The sequence below is a fragment of the Puccinia triticina genome, chromosome 9A (assembly GCF_026914185.1).
Source record: "Puccinia triticina chromosome 9A, complete sequence".
Taxonomy (NCBI): Eukaryota; Fungi; Basidiomycota; class Pucciniomycetes; order Pucciniales; family Pucciniaceae; genus Puccinia; species Puccinia triticina.
The window spans coordinates 4,881,284-4,907,767 of NC_070566.1; the positions used below are offsets into that span (position 1 = coordinate 4,881,284).

The 26,484-nt window shown below is 47.8% G+C and overlaps 4 protein-coding genes across 4 annotated transcripts; 1 reads left to right on the forward strand and 3 right to left on the reverse strand.

Annotated features, from left to right (window-relative positions):
- Positions 1–375: 375 nt before the first annotated feature.
- PtA15_9A497 (uncharacterized protein) lies at positions 376–2,847 on the forward strand (the record flags this gene model as incomplete). The annotated part of the gene is made up of 6 exons (XM_053172711.1): positions 376–1,391; positions 1,459–1,541; positions 1,597–1,913; positions 1,976–2,204; positions 2,274–2,327; positions 2,399–2,847. The coding sequence occupies 6 exons, from the start codon at positions 376–378 to the stop codon at positions 2,845–2,847; spliced, it is 2,148 nt and encodes a 715-aa protein (XP_053023925.1).
- Positions 2,848–4,979: 2,132 nt separating this feature from the next.
- On the reverse strand, positions 4,980–5,615 carry PtA15_9A498 (uncharacterized protein; the record flags this gene model as incomplete). Its single annotated transcript, XM_053172712.1, has 1 exon — positions 4,980–5,615. The coding sequence occupies one exon, from the start codon at positions 5,613–5,615 to the stop codon at positions 4,980–4,982; it is 636 nt and encodes a 211-aa protein (XP_053023926.1).
- A 1,602-nt stretch (positions 5,616–7,217) lies between these two features.
- PtA15_9A499 (uncharacterized protein) lies at positions 7,218–8,411 on the reverse strand (the record flags this gene model as incomplete). Its single annotated transcript, XM_053172713.1, has 3 exons — positions 7,218–7,314; positions 7,379–7,853; positions 7,937–8,411. The coding sequence occupies 3 exons, from the start codon at positions 8,409–8,411 to the stop codon at positions 7,218–7,220; spliced, it is 1,047 nt and encodes a 348-aa protein (XP_053023927.1).
- Positions 8,412–20,480: 12,069 nt separating this feature from the next.
- PtA15_9A500 (uncharacterized protein) lies at positions 20,481–21,466 on the reverse strand (the record flags this gene model as incomplete). Its single annotated transcript, XM_053172716.1, has 4 exons — positions 20,481–20,622; positions 20,691–20,774; positions 20,850–21,238; positions 21,329–21,466. The coding sequence occupies 4 exons, from the start codon at positions 21,464–21,466 to the stop codon at positions 20,481–20,483; spliced, it is 753 nt and encodes a 250-aa protein (XP_053023928.1).
- Positions 21,467–26,484: the final 5,018 nt, after the last annotated feature.

Consider the following 26,484-nt stretch of genomic DNA (forward strand, 5'->3'; position numbering starts at 1 on the left):
CTACATACACATATGAGTAACAACCTACCGGTGCCAGCTGCAAAATATCAGAGATCAACCCCCGAGCCCCGTACCCGGAGTGGGAGCCCTGAGAGCTCTTGCCCACCCGTGATAAATCTTTCTCAGAGCAACACTGCTCCAACTCGAGCAATCGAACTTCAACTGACCAAATACACGCACTGATTCAACAGCATCAAAACTTTTGATTCTCAACCTCTCTCAAATCATCACTTGGCAAGCAGCTGTTGGGTTTGGATCACAATTTTCCTTATTTAGAACCCGTTCCTATTAAAGAAGAGTCAGCTAACTACTTCTTCTATTTCTTGATATTTTCTGTTTGTCAAGGCTTATTTATCATCAGAAACCATGAACAACATGTACGGCTACCCTACTTCGAATGGGCTGGAGCGGACCTCTCCGCATGATGGATATTTGAACCCCCGCAACAACTTCACTCCTCCAACCACGCGGTTCTCTGATATTCAACCAATTGATGATGGTTTGCAGCTCAACAGAAGCCTGTTATTCGATGGTAGCCAGCGGCTCAATACCGGATTGAATTTGAATGACGGCTTACAGCTTGGTGGCAGTCAGCAATACGCTGGTGTTCAACAGTTTGGCAGTGGTCAACAATTTAGCGGTCGAGGTCAACACTTCAGCGGCGGCGGTCAAAAATTTGGTGGTGGCAGCGGCGGTCAACAGTTCAGTGGTGGTGGACAACAGTTTGATGATGGACAACAATTTTTCAGTGGTGGCGGACAACAATTCAGCGGCGGCGGACAACAATTCAGCGGCGGCGGACAACAATTCAGCAGCGGCGGACAACACTTCAGCGGCGCCGGTCAACAATCCAGTGTTGGTGGCCAAGAATTTGGCCATGGTGGTCAGCAATCTCATTCCAGCCATGGAGGCCAGCAGAACGACTCCGATGTGATGAATCCTGCCCCACAAACCTCGGCTCTTCTGCCCCCTCACTTTCCCGCCTCCACCATTGCAACCGGTCCCCGAAAGCGCAAGAGAACTAACCGCTCCACCGTCTCAGCTGCTGTCCCTGAAAGTACTCCCCCTGTGCCCACACCATCAGCACCAATTGTTAACACAAACGCAGCCAACTCAACCACGCCAGCTACCACTGTAACCCAGTCTCAATCAATCAATCGATTCCTTGCAGACGTTAATCAACAAGTTGAAGACCGAGAGCCAGAGGAGGAAGTCGACTATAGTCAAAAGACAGCAGATGAACTTCGAGGGATTTCAAAGGATAAGTCCAAGAAACACATGACAAATTCAGATGTTGAAGTGTTTCTGGAGTTTTACCTTACCCAACAGAAAGACTTAGCTCTCCTAGCTATTGAACGGCAAGTCTCTGTTGAGATGGTCGAGAAGCTCTTGTTAGTCTATCTTTTTTCCATTGACAATTCATAAGTAAATTGACTTGTTATTATCTGATTCTTCCAGGGGAAGAAAACAATCCCTTCGAGCTGCAACCATCTGGAATAACTTCATGAAGACACCCATTGCACGAGCAATATTCAAAGAAAGTGAGAGGAGGCCCTATTAATCTTCAATTGAAACAGGCTAACTTGTATGATTCAGGCGGCAAGGGTGTTAAGGACAAAGAAGCGATGGGGAAGCTTTCTGCGATGTGGGACGCAATGACACATGATGAGAAGAGGGCCTTTGCAACCGATCCAACAGTCGGACCAGATCAAGATGCGGCATCGGAATCCAATCCAACTGGGGCGGCCGTTGTTGATATTACAACAACTGGCAACAATCCTCAAGAAACCACTACGGCAGATTTGGTTCCTACACCTCGAGTTCCGACTGTTGGCGGCTTACGGGTCTGCTCAAAGTCCTTGAAGGCAGCTCACTCACGTGTTGATAAGTGGATGACCGAGTGGCAGGCCAAAGTAAGTGCCGCCTCATTTAATCAGATGTTCTTCTACCCTCCACTGACATTATATGAACATAGGTGGTCCATGTGGCCAAGAGCTCTCACTGTGAATTTGTCCTGATAGGCATATCCAACCACCTCTCGGCACACAACTTCCAATTTACTCGCAGTACACCTGGAGCTGCGCCATTTTCCAAACAGATCGAGCATGCAGATGGACTGCAAAGCTACCAGAATCGACTTCAAGCATTTCTTTCTGGGTTCCGAATCAACAACATTCCAGCCCTTGTAAACAAGGCAAAGATTTGTAAGCTTATCAGCTGGTCACCCCCATCGATTTCTATTCTAACTGATGTGGTCAATTTTCACACTTTAGCACTTGCTCGTGAAGCTGCTACCGACCTGCGAACTCGTCTTGGATCTTTTGTTGGTAAGCCAATTCAGATAAATTCAAGCGACAAACCCTTGGTTATCTCATGTAACTGATCTTCCCATACCTAGCTGAAGAAACCAATGGCTTGAAACAGTCTTGGAGCTGGGGTGACTGTGACAGTCAACTTGGTGCAATCGGTTTCAAGCTTGTCTTTCTTCCTGGTGCCAAGTCCAACCCAATATGGCTCAAGACTCTGAGCCGCGAACTCAAAGGTCCTATGATCACACTGATTAATCACGACCTCAATCAGAACCTCATTCGTGTAGTGGCCGATCAAGATGCATTGCTTGGCGTGGTTCCTCGTCGCAAGAAGAATCTTCCAAAGAAGCAACCACCTCGCACCACTGATGATACCAACAGCGAACTGGGAGCCCCGACCACCTCCGCCAACTCCACAACCAACCAACCCAAACGTAAGCAATTAACAACTTCAGGGTCACGCCATTGCGCTCAAACCCCGCTCACTGCGGCTGAGAAGGCCTTGGATGATTCAGACGATGAAGGCGAAGACGAATGAATGAATTCTACAAGCTCTGTGCTCTGAGTTTTTTTGCTGTTCACTTGCGGCTTGACCGAGATTGCCTCCCTGCTCTCATTGTGTCATTTGCTTGTTGCCTTGTTGATCGCAGAACCATTACCAATTGATATACAATACATAAGTCCCTAAGTATGACATGCCACTCGATTTGATACATGTACTTCCCTTATGAGCTTCGGGGGATCCGGGGCCCCGAGATGTGAAAGCCAACACCGAGTTCCATTAGCCCTAACTTCCTACATTGCCCTAACCACCGGCAAAAAGACCTACATGGCATTCGCTGCAAGACCTAGCGCGGTCCGCAGCAGGCCGCACATGGTCCGTACCCGGTGAAAACATTGCCCTAGCCCTAACCACCGGCGAAAAGACCTACATGGCATTCGCTGCAAGACCTAGCGCGGTCCGCAGCAGGCCGCACATGGTCCGTACCCGGTGAAACCATGGGGGACCACTCTCATCGAGTCAGCCACATCCCAACGCATCCTACCACCACCCCCTGCCATACGGATACCGCCCCAGCTCTTCCTCTGACCATCAACATCCACCCAATCGGTGGCTTGGTCGCTCCATCTCCATCTCGTTGCACTGGCTTCTTTGGACAGGCAAGTCCCTGTTCACTCCCTTCTCCTCCCCTCCCCAGCTAGGTGTACGACTCTGCAACCCTCCTCCCCTCCCCAGCTAGGTGTACGACCCTGCAACCACAATTCACACTTGGCTCTCCCAAAGCCCATTTATTGCATGTACTCCTCTGACCTTCTTCTTGACCATCAGTATGTACTCGATTGATTCCTCGTTCGCTCCATCTCCATCTCCATCTCGTCGCGCTGGATTCCTTTGGATATGGTCAGAAACCCAGGCAGGTCCCTTTTACGGCTGTCTAATCCTCGGAGTGTACTTGCTTCAGTATTAGCTTCATTGCGGTGTGACTTTCACCCAACTGATATTCCTTTTTTACATCATGTTTTACGCATTAATTCTAGTGATCACCAGAGTTTCTAGATCTGCAGGTCACCGCTCTCGCTCGCTTCCTCTCATGTACATTATCGGTGCTAATGAGGCACCAATTCTGCGTCAGCCCCGAACAAAATGACTGCCTCCTGGTTGACTGAATTTTGGTGTATGTTGGTCTATGTGTTGCGTCGATATCTTGTGTAGAGATACTACTGTTAAATGTAATATATAGTCATCTGTACTGCGCTGTGTTTGGCTTCTGCAACCAGTTTTTTGTGTTTTAAATTGTCTCAGAGGCCTTGAATTGGCAAAATGCATGAAAGTGTTGTTATGCTTTTGATTTGAAGGGAATCCAAATGATTGAAACATACCTACCTACGAATGATTGAAATCATCACTATTTAAATCCTGGTGCGGGTTGTGACAATATCAACTAACCTTATGGATACTGCTAATTCAAACTAACCAGCCTTATGGATACTGCTAATTTAAACTGGCTGATGATATGTGCCTACCAAAGGCTATACTTGATAGGAGCAGCACTTACCCAACAGCAATAAATCATGAGAACTTTCAACATTAGGCAAAAAGACATCATGAAACTTGGGAAGCCATATCATGTTTGGCACCCTTCAACTGGAATTTTATTTGACAGATGTAGAATCTTAGTGTTTCTTGGAGTGCAGGCAGTTTTAACTGCAAGCATTGACACATTTTGCGCATATCAGATTATGTGAAACATTAGAAAAATAAAAGACAAAATTGCCCTAAAACAGGTGCTTTTTGTAGGGCAGCTGCGTAGCCATTCCCCGTAGCCTTTCACCGTTGCCTACAGCAATCTGTGCAAAGTTTGCACATCATGGATTGGTCTCTTTCTTAGTGCCAGTCATTATATGCATCTCTGTTTTGAGTTTAACTTGGATTACAATGGAGTTGAGGAAAAAAGATAAATGGAGTTGAGGAAAAAAGATAAATGGAGTTGAGGAAAAAAGATAAATCCAAAATCTGAAGGAGTTTTCTGTTACTCCGTATACTATAAGTTTACTGAAACTACCGTAAATTTTACAGTGTAGTTCAATAACACAAGATAGTCTGCCAGGAAGAGTGAAAGGTGTCTTTCTGATCGGCCCTGAGCTTAAGGAAGCGGCGGTAAGACATGATCATCTTAAATGAATACTGTTGGCAAAAGCTGCATTTAGGTCTTCCTCCTCAAGAGCTCGCTCAAATTCTTCCTCGTCACCAATTACATTCTCCGTACCATCATCTTCATCTGCTTGTTCTTCCTGGTTATTCGTGGTTGCTGCGTTTGCACTGGCATCAAGAAAGTAACGCATGGTCACTTGATCCATTTGGCGCCAAGATTCACCCAACGTGTTATCAAAATCACCCTTGATCATCGACAGACAGCCACTTTGTTCGAGGAAAGCTATTCGGGTGACTTGGTTGCTCCAGTCGTCCATGAGCTGATCATCGTTCTCGTATGGACCTGTCTGTTGTATAATCTTGGTCATATCTTTCTCCCAAACCAACTGAAGGGATGTGATTTCGAGAAATGCAGTGTATAGTATTCCTTTGATAAAAGATAGCTGGTCTTCGTTGACAAGAGAATTCAGTATTGGATCGGCAAGTATAGGCTTGATCCTCTCGGTTGCCCAATCTGTATCGTGCTGGAGCCCGACAATGAGAGGAAGGATTCTGTTGTGCTCGTTTATAGCCCATCGGACCGATCTTCGTACCTCTCTACCAATTCGGCGGACTTCTTCCTCCGCTCTAGTGAGCCTAGCTATGTCTCTCATTCCAGCTTGAGTGCTGGAATCAATTGCCCATGGCTCGTTGTGATTTGTTAGAATCCCATCGTTCCAAAAAGGATCATCAGGCAGCATTTGTAAAAGGGAATCGTAATCGGGTGCACTGGGTGTGGGTCGATGGGGGAATGCCCTGGTGTAAGAGATGCGGGCCCGGTTATACTTGTCTAGAACGGCTTTTAGGGCAACCGCTCGTTTCCGTAGTGATTTGACCAGGCGCTCTTTGCCTCGGGTACCTTTGATTTGGTCACTTTATCAGCTCATGGAAGAAAGGCAGGACCAGAGAGACCGTGATCACCTCACCTAACTTTGAAGCACGCCCCATGCGCACCCGATCAAGCGGCCTTTTTTCTTCGAGAAGGGCCAAGTGCTTCCGTCGGAGTTCGGTCTTAGCGTACAACATCTTTAAAAATGCTTTTTGGTGCTCTTCAGAAATCCCTTCCAAGATTTCCGATGAGCCAAGCTTTTCCCGCTGCTCCTGGATCTGATCCATCATGTTGCGGATTGAACGAAGTCGCGAGATAGCATCTTTGGGCGATCGGGGAATATCTGACCTATTTGAGTGCATCAGTACAAGATAGATGGGTATGAACATGGTCTTATCTTTACCAGGCTGTCCTGAGCTCATCCTCTAAGGAGAGCAGTTTTCCAAGCTCTATAGCTTGGTCCGCCTCGTCATCTTTGTGATTTCGATAGTGGTCCCGCTCCTTGGTCCACTGCTCCTCAAGAAATATTTGTGTGTAGTTTTCTCCAGTGTACTGATTGGGAGACTGGTACAGGTGATTGAGACGAGATTCACAGTCTAGAATACATTCAAGCGCCTGCTCAAGATGACGGAAAGACCAGCTCACTGGTTTGAAGAAAATTTCAACGAAACATGAAAAACACATGTAGGTAGTGTAACAATTGGCTGTCTCACTGGAATTTATCTTGAGCTTGCCTCCATAGTATTTGCAAAGGAGGGAGATTGATTGCAGTCTGTGAATTCGGGTGGCACTGCGAAGGGGCCCTACCAGATTGGACAACTGCGACCAGAGACGTTCCATGCCCTCGCCATCTGAGAGCCCCCAGCCGAGGTTGTAGCGAGGGTTGTATTCGAGTTGGCACGACCACTGGTGGACATAAGCATGAAAAACAGATGTTCCAAACTTCACCCGCCGAATGTTGCTGCCTAAGAGGTTGCGCTGAGAAATAAAAAGTAAGCAAAAAGGAAGAATGCAGTAATGTTGGTTGGAGGCACGACTAACCTTGCGAACATGGGCATCCAAATGACATCCAATGTCATAAAGGACCCCAAAGCTCTTTTGCGGAAATGCTTTGACCAGGTTGTCGATAATGCTCACCGGATAGTAAAGCCTATCATATTTACATGGTAGATAGTTAGTACTAGCTAAAAATATACAACATAAGAATGATACTACTCACTTTTCACCACTTTGCTCAATATTGTTGAGCTTTAGGGGAATATCGTGCCGACAGCAGCTGCCAAATAGCCCAGTATCGTCACACTTATCCCAAGAGCACGCATTGCGAACATCATTGGCTGCTTTGTGAGCATCTGAACAAGATGTCTAGATGATTGGGAATTTGCATTCAGTAGCTTCTGAAAATCCAGGAGGTGACAAGAACATACCTCCAATCCTTGTGCATTGTTGGCAGTTGTTTCTTCATTCTGTTGGTGACCATCAATCTGAGAGGGGGGGATGAAATTGGAAGGATAATCAGCCTCCATGGGCACATCCTTACTCGCATACCTATGATGCCGGTGCTGGAAGTTCCCGTCCATCGCTATGATGGCGTAGACCTCATCATTCGAGCCTTTCTCGTCAGCAGCCTCTGGTCCAAAGCATGATGGACACGTTGCTGCCCATCTGTCCTGGGTTGTAAGACCTAACGTCTTGCCGAGTATTTCGGTTCGAAGGATCTGAATTCGGTTATAAATGTCAAGGGCTTGTGAAAAAGGGAGTCGTAGTTGGCGAGAGGTCCCCCGGCGGCCACGAGCTTTCAATTTCTGCTGAGAGCGCTTGTCTTGATGGAACGATAATCCAACAATGAACGAAGTGTACGGCAGACTAGATTCATACCAGAGGCTTTGGTAGAGCTGGAGCGTTGGGATCGCAAAAGCTGTACGGGGTGTTGTAGGCGAGGCTGCAATGTAACCGTAGTGGAGCAGGCGTATCGGGTCTGGGATGCATTTGCAAAAGGTAAAGCTTTGACCCGACAATCGGTCTAAGTACGAGTTAAATTTTGTCAACAAACTGTCATATCTCTAGCTACCAGGGATTGAATATTATTTCCTTATAATAACTGACCATGCGTGTGAATCAAATCAAGCTCTCGGGTAGTTACCAGCTGTGGGGCGCATGTACATTTGGTTAGGGGGAGGAGGTACATTTGAGAGGTGGTCCAGTTTCGGGTGTGATGTTGACATGTGAAATACGCCGCGGTCATGGAGTTCTCGAGCTGCTTCCATGCTGTCACTAACTGATCGCGACGCCGAGCATAATCAGAAACATAACTAGAAGGTTGAGCGGGGCGCATGGTTTGGTCGGCATGATTTTCTTGTTCCCCAGCTTCGTAGATATTGAGATTTTCATCAGCCCATTCGTCTTGGGGAGCAGGAGCTGCTATGCTTGTTGGCGGGGGTGGCGGGGCTTGGTTTCTTCTATTAGAGATGCGCTCTACCATACGAATCGAGCTCGCAAGAGTACCTGGAGAGGCTGACCGTCGCTGTCGGGTACCAGGTCCTCGAGCAATAACAAAGCCAGCACGCCGCCTACTGACCATGATTCCAAGGCAATCGTGTTCTGGATTCTAATTCAAATGATGACGCAAACCAAAAAGAACTCAGTTTCTTAATATTCAACTGGAGACTGGAAATTTGCAGAGAACTCAACATATGTGTTCAGTCGTTACCAGGGATGGTCATGAATGATGGAGGAAAGTCCGTTTGATTGATTTGAGCGAGGTCGGTTTTGTATAACGTTGAGTGTATAGGCCGGCCGGCAAGCATGAGATCCCCGGCGCGAGACGGGGGTTTGCACCGAGAAGGCTCACAACGGGAGAGGCACCTTTGCCGACGGCCGGCTGCAAGCATGCATGGACTTGAGATTTTACTGAAATATATGATTACATATTTCTGTAAGTAGCCTTGTGTAAATATTTACATACACACAGTCTTGCGGTCGACTCCTATGGAAGGTAGTGCGACTTGGCCATCGCACAGGGGTGAGGTAGCGCGCGTCTGAGTGAGGTTGCGTGAAGCCGCATTTCAGCTACTCAGTAGCCTCTGTATTTTTCTGAGCCTGGCTACTGAGTAGTTGAAATCGTGTTGTCTCGGGTGATGTTTGTACATTGTAGTAACCACGGCCGGCAAATCTCGGCAAATCGGGGCGGTATCAGCCTGTATCGGTACTATCGAGTATCGAGCAAAAAAAAATGCAGCCGCAATAGGCCACAATGTCTCATATAGACATGGGGTGTTGTGCAGGAAACAGGCCAGAGCCTTATATCGGCAGCTACATGACCCAATTTGAATGAAAAGAAGCGCACTCCGGACTGGCAACCTCAACAGGCCAATGGTTGAACTTTAAAAAATGAAAAGAGTGAAAAAAGTCTGATACAAGCTGATCTTCCTGGGGCTCTCAGGCCGGATACTGCAAAAGGGGTTGTACACCGCGGGGCGAATCCGAAAAGGCCTTGGTGCCAAAGTGGCCCAGTCGCCTCTGTGGCGCGCTTTCACCATGCTCCCCGCAGGCGCCCGTTATGCGCCGGCCACACGCCCGCTGTGCGCCGGCTCCACGCCCACTATACCTTCACGTGGTGTGAGGGGTGACACCTCAGAGCATTCACATTTATTTGCTAGATTTTCAGGTCAAGCCATCTGATCCCCATTTGGGCTTAGAAGTTAGAAATTCAACAGGTCTGCTAACCACTATGCTATAGCATAGTTTAGCTATCCATCCATTCTACCTAGGTGCCTAGGGAGGACCCTCTGGCGCGGCCCCGGCCTCGTCTCATGACTGCGGCGCAGCGTGCGCTTTCTCCCGCGCGGGGAAGTGCGTGCCTCTACTATCGTTATACTGGACACTGCTCACGTGTTCGGCACTATAGGTGCCTAGAGAGCCCCGGAAGCTGAGTACCGGCTTCCCAAGGCTCCCACGTGTGGGTCGGGGGAAGGAGGTGATCCCCGATCCACTTTTCCTGCCTCTCCTCCGGGCCGTGCCTCGGCCATGGATCCCGGGAGGGGATTCCCAGGCCGGGCAGTGCACGTGAGGGAGGGAGGATCGCGGAGCGGGCCTTCCGGGAGCAGGCACACACCCAGGGGTGTGAGGGCCAGGCGCTAGACCCCACGCCTGGGTGTGCATGTCTTAACTTAGTAGGGTGGGTGGGAGGTAAAAGAAATTAACTCTTTTGCGGTTCTCGCAATGCAGAGTCTCGGTAGGGGTAGGAGAGTTGGTGGAGAGAGCGGAGAGGATACCGGAGGGAGCTCTGGGGGGAGATCGGATAGGTCTCTGGACTTTTGAGCGACCTCTCAGGGATGGTTTCCTCGCCTCGTCGGCTCCTCCAGCCCTGTGTCTCGTTGGGCTGTCCTTGTATGAAGTACAGGTCAGCCCGGCCGCATGGGATCGCGCCCGGATCTGACACTCTACAGGGCTCAGGCTTGGACGGTCCCATGGACTCCGCCTACCTCCCGCTGCACTCCCAATAAACAACATTAAGGCCCCAATTATAAACAGAATTTTGAGATTATTTTGAGATTATTTTGAAATCGTTTTGAAATCAAAACCAACTTTGTTTTGAGTTCTTTTCATTTCAAAATAATCCCAAATCTCTTCAAACACACCCAGGAGGGGTGTTCGAGATTCCAGAATCTCCAAATTTGAGGAATCAAAATTTTGAACAGGCAGTATGCCTGTATGGTCGCCAGGCCACTGGTGCCTTAGACCCCCCCCCAGGACCCCGGAAAGCCCCGACCAAGCCGCCTCATGTAATTTTTGCTGATTTTGGGTTTTGGATACGTGGGGAAATTGGGTTTTTCCCCATTGAACTCAGTTTGGATACGTAGCACATGAGGAGGATTTTTTGGGAGAAAGCCCCAACGGGGCAAAATTAGACACAAAAAAGCCTTTTTTTGGCCGGGAATTGAACCCAAGACCTACATTGTTGGTTTTTCTTTCCAGGCAAGCCCAAAATATACCAACTACATTAGGAACATCTTGGAAAAATCAACCAATTTAGATACTTAGCCGGTGATTTACATGAGGAGCATTTTGCAAAAAAATGTCCCCTGGATACGTGTTACATGAGGCGGCTTGGTAGGGGCTCTCTGGGGTCCTCCCCCCCCCCCCCCCCATTTAATGGCTGTATTGGGTCGGCGGAGTTTGCCGGGCGGGGGTCGGCCGGCACATGAAAAAAATTACTGCTGCAGTGCCAATATACCCGATTGCCTCAACGTTCCACGATTGGATCGCAGTCACTACAAAAATCCCGATGGCCTACCGTTACAAACAGCTGCAGGAAAACCAAATTCCCCAGAAAACCCGGGACCACCAGGGGCAATATGATCCTGACCTTGGCAGCGGAGGCACGGGAAAAAACGCTTGGCTTTGATCTCGGCGCTGATGATCCGAATGTCCATGGAGGCGGCCGCGCAGGAAATGTCACACCATTCAGCCAAGGCTGAACAGGCAAGCTGTATTCTATCCAGCTTGCCTGTGTCACAGACATCTTGCCCCTGCCTGCCCACTCCGGCAGGCTACTTGCTCAGGGATGCACAAATGTTTATATGTGCACCCTGTTGTTTGAAGCTTTTCCAAGAGAATTTCAAAATCAAAAATCTTTCATCTTGATTTCACTTTTGTTTTGAAATTCTTTTCAAATACTTTCAAAATAAAACTTGAAAATTGGTTTATAATTGGGGCCTAAATACAATTCTTGGTTTTTTTTTTCTCATCATTACCCAACATCCAGAATCCTTGGCATAGAGATGCAACAAGTAGACCCAGGTCCCGCGGCGGGTCCGGGTACCGCCTGTTTTTTTGCCCAAAAACCCAGACCTGGACCTGGACACGCCTGAAGCCAGGGGCGGGTATGTAAGCCCCCATCCCTGGATTCTTACAAGAACCTTTCACAAGAGTTGTCACAGTATTACATAAGCTAAACAAGTACTTAGTCTCCTCCTGCTCTTTCCCTAGTCCGGCAGAGAGCTTCACTCTCTCCCAGCCAGGTAAGCTACTTTCCATTCTTCTCATTCTCTTAGTTGTTCTAGTTATACTTACCCTAGAGAGAGCTTCACTCTCCCCGGCTAGATACCTGCAATACAGCCCCTATGTTGGTACTAGACGGTTTCTTAGGGCCCGTTTGGCCGCGCGGGGGCCAAAATCTCAATCTTGCGAGATCAGAATGTGCCCATGGGCAGATTCTGATCTTGCCCAATGACAGCCAGGCAGCCGAACATTCCCGGAATCTGGATCTGTGACACTGAGATCCAGATTCTACTGATCAAGGGTGTTTGGCTGCACAACTAGATATGCATGTACACCGGCCCCCTCTCACCCTCTTGATGGCCGGCCGAACAGGTCATCAAGACAAATACACATCCTCTTGATGGCTGATTAAACCGGCCATCAAGAGGAGGACACAACCTCTCAATAGCCAATTGAACTGGCCATTGAGAGGAGTGCACACCCTCTCAATGGCTGATTGAATTCCGGCCGTCGAGAGGATATTGTGTTTTGAATAATTTTTGGACATTTGGGTAATCCCCCCCTCCATCACAAAAACACCAACTTCACTTGATGTACACCAAAAATGGGGTTCACTCACAGATTCTACTCATATCCAGCTACCAGTGCCTCCCAGACCCCATAAGTGTAGTTTTTGGAGTTTCCGGTGCAGAACTGATTTTGGAAAAGTGTCCAAGCTTTTTTCAAAACACAATATGTATTCCTCTCAATGGCTGGTCCGATTGGCCATCGAGAGGATGTGTATTCCTCTCGATGACCGGTTCAACCGGCCATTGAGAGGTTGTGCACTCATTGGCCATCGAGAGGATGTGTATAATCCTCTCAATGACCGGTTCAACCGGCCATCGAGAGGGTGTGCACTCCTCTCGATGGCCGGTTTGATTGGCTATCAAGAGGTGTATTCCTCTCAATGACCAGTTCAACCGGCCATTGAGAGGGTGTGTCCTCCTCTCAATGGCCGGTTCAATCAGCCATCAAGAGGAGGTGGTGACATGATACATAGTTGCCCGTTCCAAAGTGCTTGTCAAGGGCCTGCTTGCAGTGAATCGGGTTAGGCTGGGAGGTGTGTTGACTGAGGATCATCGGGAACAAGCCGTTGGCCATCAAGGTGAGAGGGGTTGTTGGGTGTAGTACATATTGTGGTGGGTGTTTTTGAAGTCCCTTGTGTGTGTCAAGAGAGTTGAGATTCTGTTTCAGGTCTTGAGATTCAGCAAAATAGCTATATCTCAGTGCAATCTCTCTTTGGTGGCTGACAAGATCGCCAATCAGAGATTTTTCCCAGATATTTTGGCAGCCAAACGGTTTTTTGGAATCTCACAAAAATCTCATTTGACAAGATTCGGAATCTCGTCAGAATCTCACTTTTGCGGGGGACCGCGAGTTCAGATTGAGATTCTGCCGCACTTAGGCTTTTGCCTTGTCTTTTGTGCCCCTCAATGACGACCAGTGAAGGACTCAAACGGAGTCCTTACAGGGTACACCACGGGTGAAGATTCAAAGTTTCCATCCAGAAAATTTACTGGATGGTACAAAAACCCAAAAACCAATTGGAATCATTCCGGTATGGTCGAAGGACCAAAAACAAATTGGAATGCTTCCGGTATGGTCAGAGGACCGGAACCATTCTGATCACAATTTGGGTTAAACCCAAACCCAAAGAAAAGCATCCAAAATGGAACAAAGTCAAAATTGATTAGACTTCATTCCAGGAAACAGACCATTCCAGTTTTTTTCCTGGATTTTCCCTGGAATATTTTCAAATATGGCTGACCATGCCTCACAGAAGCATGGTCATATACATAAAACAAAACCAACATCCCACAGTGTGTCTAGGGCAGTTGGCAAGGAGCTTGGGTGGGGTTGATCAGCAAGATGTTGCATGTTCAAGCCCCCCCTTTTGTCTACCTAATTTGCCCAAACCTTGTTTTGAGCCTTCCAAAACCTGCAAAAGCCCGTAACCATTCCAAATTGCACACAAAAGCAATTCGGAAGTGCGTTGGGAATCCGAAATGATTACGGATTGCCTTGCAGTAGGGTTCCTGGAATTTTCCAGTGGAAACGCCGACCGTCTGGCGACGGTCCCCCCTTGCAGGCAGACCAACCAAAATGATATTGGCTGGCAATCGAAATAATTTCGTTGGGCTTCGCCCGTGGTGTACCCTGGTATTTTTTGCGGGTACCCGACGTTACCCGCTGATTAAGCAGTGGCCTCCGCGACGACTGCGGCGCCGAGGGCATGACCAGCGACCTGGCGTGGTCCCCCTGGAGCGCCAGCTGGGCCTGTTTGCCTTCTGCGCGGACCCAAATTCTCTGTAATCCTCCTCGGGACCCCTCCTCCCCCCACCAGGGGAGGTGGCACGGCGGGTAACAGCGGATGTAGCTGGGTACTGCCAATACATTCTGGCTGTTGCTTCTCACCTGGTACTTGCCGCGGGTTACTACTGCGCAGCTCCCCGCAGCACGTGCAGGAAGAGAGGCAAAAGGGGGGTTCCCCTCTTCTCACCTTGACCAGGGAAGAGAAATGAAGCTGCAATGGTTTTGTTTCTATTCCGGCAAACAAAAGAGTGTAGGGTTCAGGTGCAAGCCTGCCCCTACCAAAACAAGGGTGGGTGGGAGGTGTTTTTGAAAATGTGAGAGCAACTCGGAAGTGAGGATGGCTCTGGTGATCTGGGGGGGGGGGGGGGGGGGGGGGGAGGGAGAAGTTTGTTGCAAGGACTTTCCAACTCCCTCAACAAGGGGGTATTCCTATATGAATCCCACAAGGCCTGGCTGTGACCGCATACACATGACACAAGAGCCAAAGCCTGGACCCTGTCTGGATCACCTCAGGTTCCTATCTCAATTAGCCGCCGCCATGGACAGGGGCGAACTTGCTGGTTCCCTGCTTGATCCCCTGCAAAACAAAAAAAAAAAACAAGAAAAACCCACACCCGGACCCGTACTTGGAACCTGCAACGCAGGTACCCACACCCCTGATGAGTACCCACAACGGGTACCTGTATTACATCTCTACAGGCTTGACACTTTTTTTTTTTTGTTTTTTTTGAAAAATGGTAATCTGGCTACACCCTTCTTACCACAAAGGAGATATATGACAATTGATCACAAAAGAAAAAGAAAAGATCAATTTGTTGAAACTTCACTCATGGCCCTTCCTTAATTCTTTCCTTCTGCCTTAATCCCCTTGGATCACAATCTTAGCTGAAGTATTTCCCTGATCTTATTTCCTTCTCAAATCTTGTTTTCTCTATTATCTTATGGTATGCTTGTTATATTGTGTTCATGTAGGCCTCTAACCTTGTATGTTGTTTCCTTGGCTAGATTGTTGACTTTCCCTACACCTGTTATCATCTTGTGTGATTTGATTGTGACAGGTCTGATATTTTTGATAGCTTTCCCTGAGTTTCTATTAGGTTCTTTTCCCTTCCATTCATATTTATTGTCCTTGCAACAAAAATTTGATCTCATGTATTTAGTTATTTAATTTAGCTTAATACATGAAATTGAAATCAACCCTTATTGCTTCTCTCTCATTTTTCCACTCTGCAAATCCTTGAGCCGCATCTTGTGATCACAACATCCTCACTGCTCTTCCTGTCTTGAGCTTCTACACCCAACACTCATCTTGTTCTCAGTTTGTGTGTTAATCTTCAGAAGGTTAAAATTCAACACAATTCAATGATTGCTTGCCAAACAAGGATGTGCAGTCAGGGCGTCTTGAAGAGCTACATTTTGCTGTTCATCCAACCCAAACTCAGAAGGAGTACATAAACTTGTGATTTTACAATGATTCTTATAAAATCACAGTTTGAACTTTTTTTAAACTGGGACAAGCAGATCAAGCAGCCTGGGCATGCCAAAAAAAGTCATATCAGGACAAAAACCATTATAAAAATAGATTTACTTTGCACACGGAGGGAAACTTGTTGTGCACAGGAATGTTTGTTGGTTCAACGTCACTTGACGCCAGGCCCCCCTCCGTACACACCACCGTCTCCCCCCAATAAACTATCTGCACACGGGGGATGCCCACAGGTGGCCGGGTTGAGAAACACTGGCCATCCAGACACTCTTTATGGCCAGTCATTCTGGTCATCAAGAGAACACATTCCTCTTGATGACCGGAATAGATCTAAGTGGTCATCAAGAGGACACATCACTCTTGATGTCCTCTGGATGACCGGTATATGCTGGTCATCAAGAGGGATTTGTCCTCTCAATAACCGGTAATCAAGAGGGTGGTGTCCTCTCAATGACCAGTCATCAAGAGGGTGGTGTCCTCTCAATGACTGGTCATCAAGAGGGTGGTGTCCTCCGGATGGCCGGTGTTTCTCAACCCGGCCACCTGTAGGAACCCCCTGTTTGCAGATAGTTTATTGGGAGCCAGTGGCGCACACCGTGTCACGGAGGGGGGGCCTGACATTGAGCCAACCAAAATTCCTGTGCACAACAAGTTTCCCTCTGTGTGAAAAGTAAATCTGTACAAAAATAATGAGCAGTGATAAAGAATACTACCTAACACCAACCATTATCAATGTAGCATAACCCCTTCCTTTACTACGCTCAGGCATTATTGGTTTTAGTTACAGCTAATCTTAATCCTTGGCCTGTATTGTAACAGGCTAATTTTTTTACTGTGTTACTCATGTCACGTTACTACTAACACATTAAATTCTTTATAACAAGATAAAGAGTCTGATATCTACCTTTCTGCGCCGGCAGATATTGTAACAGAATCTAAAAGAAATGCCTCCCACAAAAGGTGTACCATAACACGCATGTATTAATGTTATTTGTAACAATAAAAGACCCAAAATCCATACAGTACTGTTACATTACCAATAAATGTATTGTATATACCCACTGTTGCTAATAACAAAACAATAACAAGAAGCAGGCCTTCATTGTCTGTGAAGCAAATTGGTTGGATGTGAATAAAAAGAAGCTAGGGTGTGAGAAAGGCAAAATAGAGGGTATTCTGCCCAGATTGAAAAACTCATCATGCAGGAATTTTGAAATAAGGCATAGGCCTCCACTGGTGTGGAGAGCTCCGCTGCTCAGGAGTCATACCTGCTCCCCACCTGTGCAGGCCTAGTTCAGCTCAAGGTTGCGGGTCTGTTGGGTTGGGCCAACATTAAAAATTTCTCCCAAAAGCGAACCCAAACCCCTGAACCTGGCCGGGTTCAGGCGGCCCATTGGCAGGCTGGCACAATTGCCACCCCTACAGGAGTGTGCCAATGTTATGAATGTGGCATCCAGAAATCTGTCCATATCCGCAGGTTTGGGAACATTGGATCTCAGATATCTGGCATGATCCGCGGACCGTTTCCAGATATTCCAGATTTTCTACCAGATGTCCCGCGCGGATATCTGACTAAGGTTTGAAGTGCATGATTGCTTCCAGGCAGACTGATCCAAGAAACCAGTTAATGAAAATCTTCTGCAGTTGAGAAGCTGAAAGATGGACCAAACTCAACTAAGTCCCTCTTGAGGGATGCCAAAGGCCTCCCTCTGGGAGGGACTTATGCCTTATTGGTGAAATTTTCCTGAGAGAAATGCCAATATTCCTTACTTTTTTATGCTAAGGCCCCTGCACGGTGCCATCTTGGTGTAATCACCATCCAGATTTACACTTAGAAACATCAGATGCCTGTCCATCTCCTGCCACCTTTGTGTGCATTTTCCTCCTTCCCAAACCCAAGATACAAGGTGTGTAGTAAACAAAAACTTCTTCCTGGCAAAAACAGTTGAAGTATAACTGTTTTTCAAATTAGCTCTCTCGGAATCTTGAGTGAACAGGCCCAAATGCATTTTCTCACGCAGTTGGTTGGCAAGGCTGGACATCAGTCCTGGATAACTGTCATTTTTATGTTGAGGCAAGTGTATGAATTTGCGCTAAAAATGATGTTTTACAGAGCTCAGGCTTGGCTCTTGCAACCCCCCATCTTGAATGGGTTATTGTGAGCAAATAATGAGGAAATGTGATGATCTAAGAGCATCAAAAATTAGACAAGATGCTGGGCTTTCATAATATCCAGAAATCTTGATGAACTCTTTGGAGGTAAGCGCACCAGGGGAGATATGTTCCCACTCCCCAGGGAGTGCCTTACTGTAACTTTTTTCCATAACTGTGCTGGAGGCCTTTGGTGAAGAAATATTGAATAGGTATGAACAAGACTGGAAGTCAGCTTGAAATCAGTTGGAAATCATCCTGAAATAAACCATAAATTGCCAAGGAATAATCCAGAACTCATCTGGAATTCATCCAGAACTCATCCAAAATATAGGCCTTTCTTGGCTCCATGACCAGTGTGTCCCTTTCATGGGGATGTGAAAGGCGCAGTATGTCATATTGTCCCCCTCATGTACTCACGTACATCAGGGGGACAATTGGTGTCTTAACACGAAGTTTTTACTTTTCATGTGGCTGTGAAAGGCCCATCCTGTGATATTTCCACCTCAATGTACGCGCGTACATTAGGGTGACTATTAGCAAAGTGCAAAAAAGTTCACTTGCATGTGTACATGTGGATTTTGAAAAGCAAAAAAAAAACAAAAAATCACCCAATCATTTTTGTGAAGAGGCCAGGATATGTGGCCAAACTGGGGTGGCACTGCAATCCAACCTTGACTTACCTCAGACTTTCACCCCAATACAATAGTTTTTAACCATTTTTTTAGCCAAATTCAAATTAATTACAGCATTTCCAAGAAAATGGGTTTCACTAATTTTACTGCAACATTAGCACATTCCGAAATTCTAAACCCAATAATACCAAGTTGACTTTTACTTTAATTTTGTACATGAGGGCATATAATGTGAATTACAAGAAACTCATTTTTTTTACAGGAATTACATTCAAGAATGGAAATTTTGCTTTCCTATCCTTTGATATCATCAAACAGGAGCAATTGAAGAGTTGGACTTGGGTGAAATATCATTTCATCATATTTTTTCCTCTAGTTGTACCTAGAAAACAAAAGAATTCTACACAACATTGTGTTGACTCCCAAATCAATTCTGACTGACTTTTGACTCACTTCTGCATCCACTTCAATTCATTTAGGGATGAGTTACTGATGCACATCAGGCTCACATCCAACCAAAACTCACATCAAATTCAGCTCTGGCACTCCCTGGGTAGTGGGAACGTATCTCCCCTGGTGGCGAGCTATTGCAACATTTGTTTGAAATGGTGTTTTTAGCCATTTCTCTCAGGCCTAAATGACCAATACCGCATAAGTCCTAACTTGACACAATTCCCCCCTGGTGAGCTGTTGGCCAAGCTGCCCCTCCCGCAGGGAGGGACTTGCATATTATTGCAAATTTTATGCGGGAGCAGAAAGTCCATTTGGCTGGGAGGTTTTTAATTTTTTTATAGCTCCTCCCTCAGCATCTTCATAGGTCTGCCCTGTTATTACATCATGCTAAATTACTGTGCCTACAATTTGGCATACTCAGACTTTCTCTATGACTATCTGTTGACCTTGAATGATCTTTTGAAAAATTGAAGAATGTGGAGGTTTTGCAAATGAGGGTCCACTGGTTTGGGACTCCAGGAAACAGTTTTCTAGCTAAAAGCAAGCTGAGTGGCTCAAATTCTTCCCAAGGAAAGTACTTAGAATTCTGTCGAGTCAATTTTACTTTATCTTTTTTTTTTTATCCTTTTGGTGTAGCAGATACTTTCTGCTCATGCTTGAATTGAGAGATAACACATAAGCCTCTCCTACGGAGAGCACTCCGCACGGGTCCCCCGGACCTCTGTTCAAGTGGCTTTGTTAAACTAGGCATAACTCAGCTAAGTTTGACGATGGACCGTCTCCGAAGAAGTCAAACGCACAGTTTGGCAAAATCACAGATCAAGAGTTGGAAGACAAAGCGATATACGAGAGACTTGGACCAGATCACGCTTGACATGGAGCTTGTCCAAGCAATCTGATTGGTCAAACCGCTGAAATCTGAGCTGAAATCTTCCTTTGTTGTCTCTCAAAGCTTTGGATAAACCTCTCACCCTACAGTGACCGGTGACGTGGATGAAGAGACGTCTGGATGCGGCAAGTTTCCTTGTGTCAAATGTGCTAGGTTCTTCATGGATTCAAGAAGTTTAACCAAACACCAAAGGGGAAAGGTCCATAAACACAGGTGGGTTGTTTTTGCATTCAAATTCTCCTTTTTTTCCAAAGAACAAGAAGAAAATATGAACAACGGAAACGGAAGAGAGCCGATCATTTCAAATTGTGAAGCTTGACTCAATACCATTGCTGATCCAAAACTAATGTTACTGTTGTCCACTTTGAATACACTTAAAGAGCTTGCTGCTGGGTCCCTATAGCCTGGAAGAAGCCATGCGAGCTGCTGGACTTGGAACGGATAATAGGCAACGTCCAGCCCCCGACTTGATGGCCACTTAAAATCAACTCAAAGGATCCCTGATTATCAATCTTTCAGATGTTTTTGGCTTGATAACGGTACAGATAGTACTGGGATCCGTAAAGAGGTTTACTTTACTATCACACCAATTGTATTTTTTTAATTTTTCTTACCGGTGCAGACCCGGTTTACTTAATGAATACATCTAAATGTGCATTTATATTATTTGGATTCAAGCTAAACTGGTGGGATGTCAAACTCTCCATTCAGCTCCAGCTGTTCTTCTTGTGGGTTTACAAGAGTTGAATCCACTGCAGAAATCCCTGAGAGCGCCGTGGTATCTTCAGTCGCAGCACTAGGTACTGATGGCTGTTGGTAACTGGGAATGCGAAAAGAAATCAGCTTGGTGTAGATTTTTCCATGACAAATCACCTGAGATCAGCTCACCAAACATTTGGAAGGTTTGTCAACGATTGAATTTTGTTCTTCCACAGATAAATCTTCAGCCAAGGCGTGTGGGATTGTCGGGGTCTGTTTCATATCAAGCAGAAAAAACACGTGGAGGTTTGTACTTTCCGGATCTCTATAAAATGAAGCAGCGCCTACCTCTTACGTTCCTCATTCAAAAATTCTTGCACAATTTTATCTTGACGAGCCATTAGAGAAGCTCTCTTGTCGCTTTCTGAGAGATCGGATGAATTGGATCGTTCGAGAATCAAGCTTTCCAAAGATCCGTATTCGTTGTATTGATGAAGCTGATTTGACGAGGCCTGAGCCAACTCACTCGGCTCCACTTTTTGACGTTTGGAAGGCCTGATGCTGCGGTCGTTACCAGGAAAGTCACGTTTGAGGATTTCGACGATACTGATCAATCGACCTACGCCATTTTTATCCGGGTTCGATTTAGATCTCGTGATCGTTTTCTCGATGTCTTCAACTGGGGTACCTGGCTTCGGCAACGTATGTAGACATAAAGGTCGACGATCGCCCTCCTGCTATTAGTGTCCAGAAAGTGTTATCAATCTCATTTCAGTCAAGTGGACGGATTGCGAGATAATAAGAATCCTAGCCTGGCCGAGACTCACTTCCAATAAAGACAAGGAGAGGGAGACGCACTCGGAGACCTTCGTCTTGTTTGACACGTGAACCAATCGAAAATCGACGTCTGACGGATACGACGTGGGCATGCCGGTGGATGGCTTCCCCCACTTGCAAGCTGACATGAACCAGCCATGCGGGATATCCGGTAGGCAATCCGGGATATCTGGTAAAGCGCATCACACCAGATATCCGAACTCCGAGGCCCCCCAAAACCTACGGATATGGACGGATATCAAGAGGGATTGCACTTTGTAGCAGACTGTGTGCTCATATTTCATCCTTCCTGATCAGTTTGTTCACAAATTTCTACACCGCGGGGCCAATCGAGAGGGGGCGGGGCGCCACCAACTTGGAAAAAACAGCCACGCCAAATTGGCGCCCCGTGGGATCCATAATTGCCACGCCGTGGCGCATACATGAGCCACCGCCCCCCCACCGCCCCCATGACCGACACTGGGTCGGCACGAGTCTCGGAGCTGCCAACAGGAGGCCCCCGGGACCCTCGCGTGCCTGAGCATCCATAATAAGGGGATTCAAAGTTGGCCAGGTCCAACTTGCATGCCCTTTTTCAAGTGGGTGTTCAAGGCTTTTCTTGAAAACCAACTTGCAAAAAAACATTCAGAAAGGCTTGATGGGCAAAGTGGAGTGTGGCTTGCATGCATTTTTGCAAGTCGGTGTTCAAGATCTGACTTGAATGCCCACTTGCAAAAGTGCTTACAAGTCGGACCTGGCCAACTTTGAAACCCCCTAATGACTGGCCCGGGTTTGTCCCCACCGCGTCATTTGTTGGATCGCCAGCCATGAGTCTTGAGACCACTACGCCGCGAGGGCGAGAGGGCTGGTGCGTCCCTCTGGGGCCTCCATGCTTCCCTTTTGTTGCTCTGGCCTGCTTCCACTGCAAAAATAACTTGGTCAACTGCTTGCAGTTGACATGCAGGATACTCAAGCCAAGCTGCCATTGTAACTCCACATGAATGCAGAAGTGCCTTTGTTGGCACAGTCACTGTGCAAGGTGCACAGTGACTGTGCATTGAAGCTTGGGTTGAGTCAAACCTTCAGTAAGGCTGGTGTAACACCACAAGCTTCCTCAGAGTTTCCGCATGTCAACTGCTCACAGTTGACACAGTTTTTTTTGCAGTGTTCTACATTTTTGAGCCCCGGCTTGGCCTTGGGTCATGTCAAAGGACATGCCATCAGGTTCTTGAGAACACCCATGTCCGTCAGGTTTCATCCTGATACACCCTCCTACCCCCCAGGTCCGTCACGGTGGTTGAGCAGATACATATCACCATAGGCACCCCCCAATCATTCATCACACTCCCTCAAACAATGATCAAAAAACCAAATAATACGACTCAGCACCCGGAACCACCCATCCTCCCTCACCGTTGCGCTCATCCCCAACAGAACTACGTCACCTTGCGCGCGCAACACTTCCCACTCCAAGGGTTCAAACTGGCCCTCAGTGAGGGGCCAGATTGAAGCTCTCATTATCCCACCTCCCCGCCTGATTGGACCCAACCACATTCCAGCCGGACCGCCAGCCGCAACCCACTGCCAGCCAGCCATCCCGGATCCCGATCCCCAACCGCTTGCATTGCTTTTCTCCGCTGTTGGTGAGTGCCCATCTGTGAGCCTGTGTCTCTTATGTGACAACAGGACACAAAGAAAAGGAGGGGGAATAGTTTGGATTTCTTGGGATAAAGAAATACAAACAGAAAGAGAGGAAGAGAAGATCAGGCCTGGACTTTAAGTCTTTATTAATTGATCTGGGCTATTCTCAACCTGGAAAAGTTGGATGCCAGCTGTGCAAGGCCAAGAAAGAGTGCAACAGCATCCACTCACAACAAGGAAACGTTGGTGGGATTCAGAAGTAGGGTTACTACTTTGCTTTGGTTGTGTAGGTCTCAACCAGAGATAACCTTTTGATCTTTTAAGATTGAAAAAGTTGAAGAAAAGAAGAAACAATCAAGAGCAACAGAGTTTCACTCTGGATAAGCAAGGTTCAGTGAAAAGAGTCTACTTACTGTCAATATCCTAGGCGCCTGTGACGGTAGGTATACTGGGAGTGTGGTGGTCTCTTTGGTGGTGATCCTGGGCTATCTGGGGTGGGGTTCTGGTGTGCTGAAGTCTGTAGATCCTCCTCAGGCAAGGGGGATCCTGACTTCGAAAATTTTCACAGTTTGCTTATGTAATTACATATGTACATGTGGTTTGGCGTGCCTGGTAGCGCTGACACGTCACAACTGCGCATGCGCGCCACAACTCAAGAACTCGGGGAAGGAGTATAGTTACAAAGAATTGATAAGTTGTAACTAGGGTTAAAATTGTCTGAGGAAACAGAATATGAAGTCAAAACAATGATATCTCTTAAGATGAAAAAGATATGAATTAATTTCATATGTAATAAGTAGAAAAAGAGGCAGACTTTAGGTCAGCTGTGTTGACTCTAAGGCTGACACCATCACATGCTTCCCCTTCCCCCCCCCCCCCCCCCCCCTGGGCCATTGAATCCGACTGATCTGATTGTCCGCACTTTCAGTCCTCCCGGTCCCCCAACCACACCCACAAATAATTTCAGTAACCGGTGAGTCATGCCGGGGTTTTTTACTGCTATCAATCACTCTCACCACCCCTCAATTCGCTCCTAACCTACCTATCTATCCACAGACTTTCTGCTCCAGGTTGCCAAGATAAAGCCGTTTGTGTCCGCAATCAACCAACCCAGGGACCTCACTGCGTTTACATTTGGGTTGCTGTCCTTGTAAAACAACTTGCAGCTGTTGGCCTGCAAGTCCGGATGCTGACTTGGGCCAAGGTAAGACTCTTGTTGCTCCCCAGGGAGATTTGCAAACGGGAGCGGGTCAATGCGGCTTGTCAGTGTGAAGAAACGATTGGCTTGTTCATTTTGTGAGGACTGACACCGGGAAGGCCCCAAAAAGCAGGAGAATCAGCCGACATGGACTGGTTCAATGTGGGGACGGGGTGGAGGAGAGGATTAGATTATCATACATACCATGATTCCAACAAGGTATTGGGTTGCGTTGATTGCGGACACGGACGGCTTTATCTCGGTGACCTGGAGCAGAAGGTCTGTGGATAGGTGGGTTAGAAACCAATTGAGGGGTGGTGAGAGTGATTGATAGCAGTAAAAAACCCCGGCATGACTCACCGGTTACTGAAATTATTTGTGGGTGTGGTTGGGGGACCGGGAGGACTGAAAGTGCGGACAATCAGATCAGTCGGATTTGATGGCCCAGGGGGTGGGGGGAAGGGGAAGCATGCAATGGGCACTCACCAACAGCGGAGAAAAGCGATGCAAGCGGTTGGGGATTGGGATCCGGGATGGCTGGCTGGCGGTCCGGCTGGAATGTGGTTGGGTCCGATCGGGCGGGGAGGTGGGGCTGGGTCGGGGGGCATTTTTGGTGGGGGCATGGGCGGGGGTATGGGAGAGAAGGAGAGAGGGAAGGAGGTAGAAGATGTGAAGATATGGAAGAATACAGGCGGGGGGGCTGAAAAAAAAAATTGTTTGTTGGATTCACAGGGTGCTGGAACCACAAGCTTTTTGAGAATGGCTGTAGCAGACTGTGTGCTCATATTTCATCCTTCCTGATCAGTTTTTTCACAAATTGCTACACGGCGGGGCCAATCGAGAGGGGGCGGGGCGCCACCAACTTGGAAAAAACAGCCACGCCAAATTGGCGCCCCTTGGGATCCATAATTGCTACGCTGTGGCGCATACATGAGCCACCGCCCCCCCACCGCCCCCATGACCGACACTGGGTCGGTATGAGTCTCGGAGCCGCCAACAGGAGGCCCCCGGGACCCTTGTGTGCCTGAGCATCCATAATGACTGGCCCGGGTTCGTCCCCACCGCGCCATTTGTTGGATCGCCAGCCATGAGTCTTGAGACCACTACGCCGCGAGGGCGAGAGGGCTGGTGCGTCCCTCTGGGGCCTCCATGCTGCCCTTTTGTTGCTCTGGCCTGCTTCTACATTTTTGAGCCCCGGCTTGGCCTTGGGTCATGTCAAAGGACATGCCATCAGGTTCTTGAGAACACCCATGTCCGTCAGGTTTCATCCTGATACACCCTCCTACCCCCCAGGTCCGTCACGGTGGTTGAGCAGATACATATCACCATAGGCACCCCCCAATCATTCAACCAACTCCCTCAAACAATGATCAACAAACCAAATAATATGACTTGGCACCCAGAACCACCCATCCTCCCTCACCGTTGCGCTCATCCCCAACAGAACTACGTCACCTTGCGCGCGCAACACTTCCCACTCCAAGGGTTCAAACTGGCCCTCAGTGAGGGGCCGGATTGAAGCTCTCATTATCCGTCAAACCAAATGTGTCAACTTGCGCCGCCAGGCCTGTATGATCCGCATCCGGGGCCATCAGGGTTGCGTCTGAAACCTGGCCCCCAAGCGTGGGGGCTGAGCATTAGGGTGGGAAAAGTGATGGCTGCTGCGGTCACGTCAAACCTAATGCCCGGTCATTTGTACTCACAGATCGGCGGCCAATTACTTTCCTTCCCCTGGAGATCACCCAACTCACTTGGCCCACCAGCTCCCTGCAACAGCCATGCCTACCTTGGTTGACACCATCACCCCCTCGCGGTCCTCCCTTCCCCACCGCACAGTGAATTAATTGATTGGATCCAGCGCCCGCCATGGGGAATATCATGGTATGCTGGTCACCCCCCCCCCCTCCCACCTCCACGCTGAACTCACCGCCCTCCCCTTCTGCAGGCTCAAACCAACACACATCACAATGAGATCAAATCAATGATACCCTTGAGGAGCACTGTGGCCTCACCAAGAACTTCCTGAACCAGTAAGTACATTCCCGGTACCCTATCCCAATAGCCCCCAATCTGACGCCTGCCTCTTCACAGCTGGAATCACCTTTTGGGAGCCAAGGACTTGGCCTTATTTGGGCAGGAGCCCTTGCTCACCCACCTCAATCAAGACTCTGTTGCCCTTTCAACGCCCCAGGAGACCCGCGCCCGGATGGCTGCTGCAGCAAACCCTCAATAGCCGCTCCAAAGCATTGTCTGCCGCTCAATCCCCAGAGCCCCCCCCAGGACCCTGGCAACCCCCTATGAATGGGCAGCACCAAAATGTATGAATTT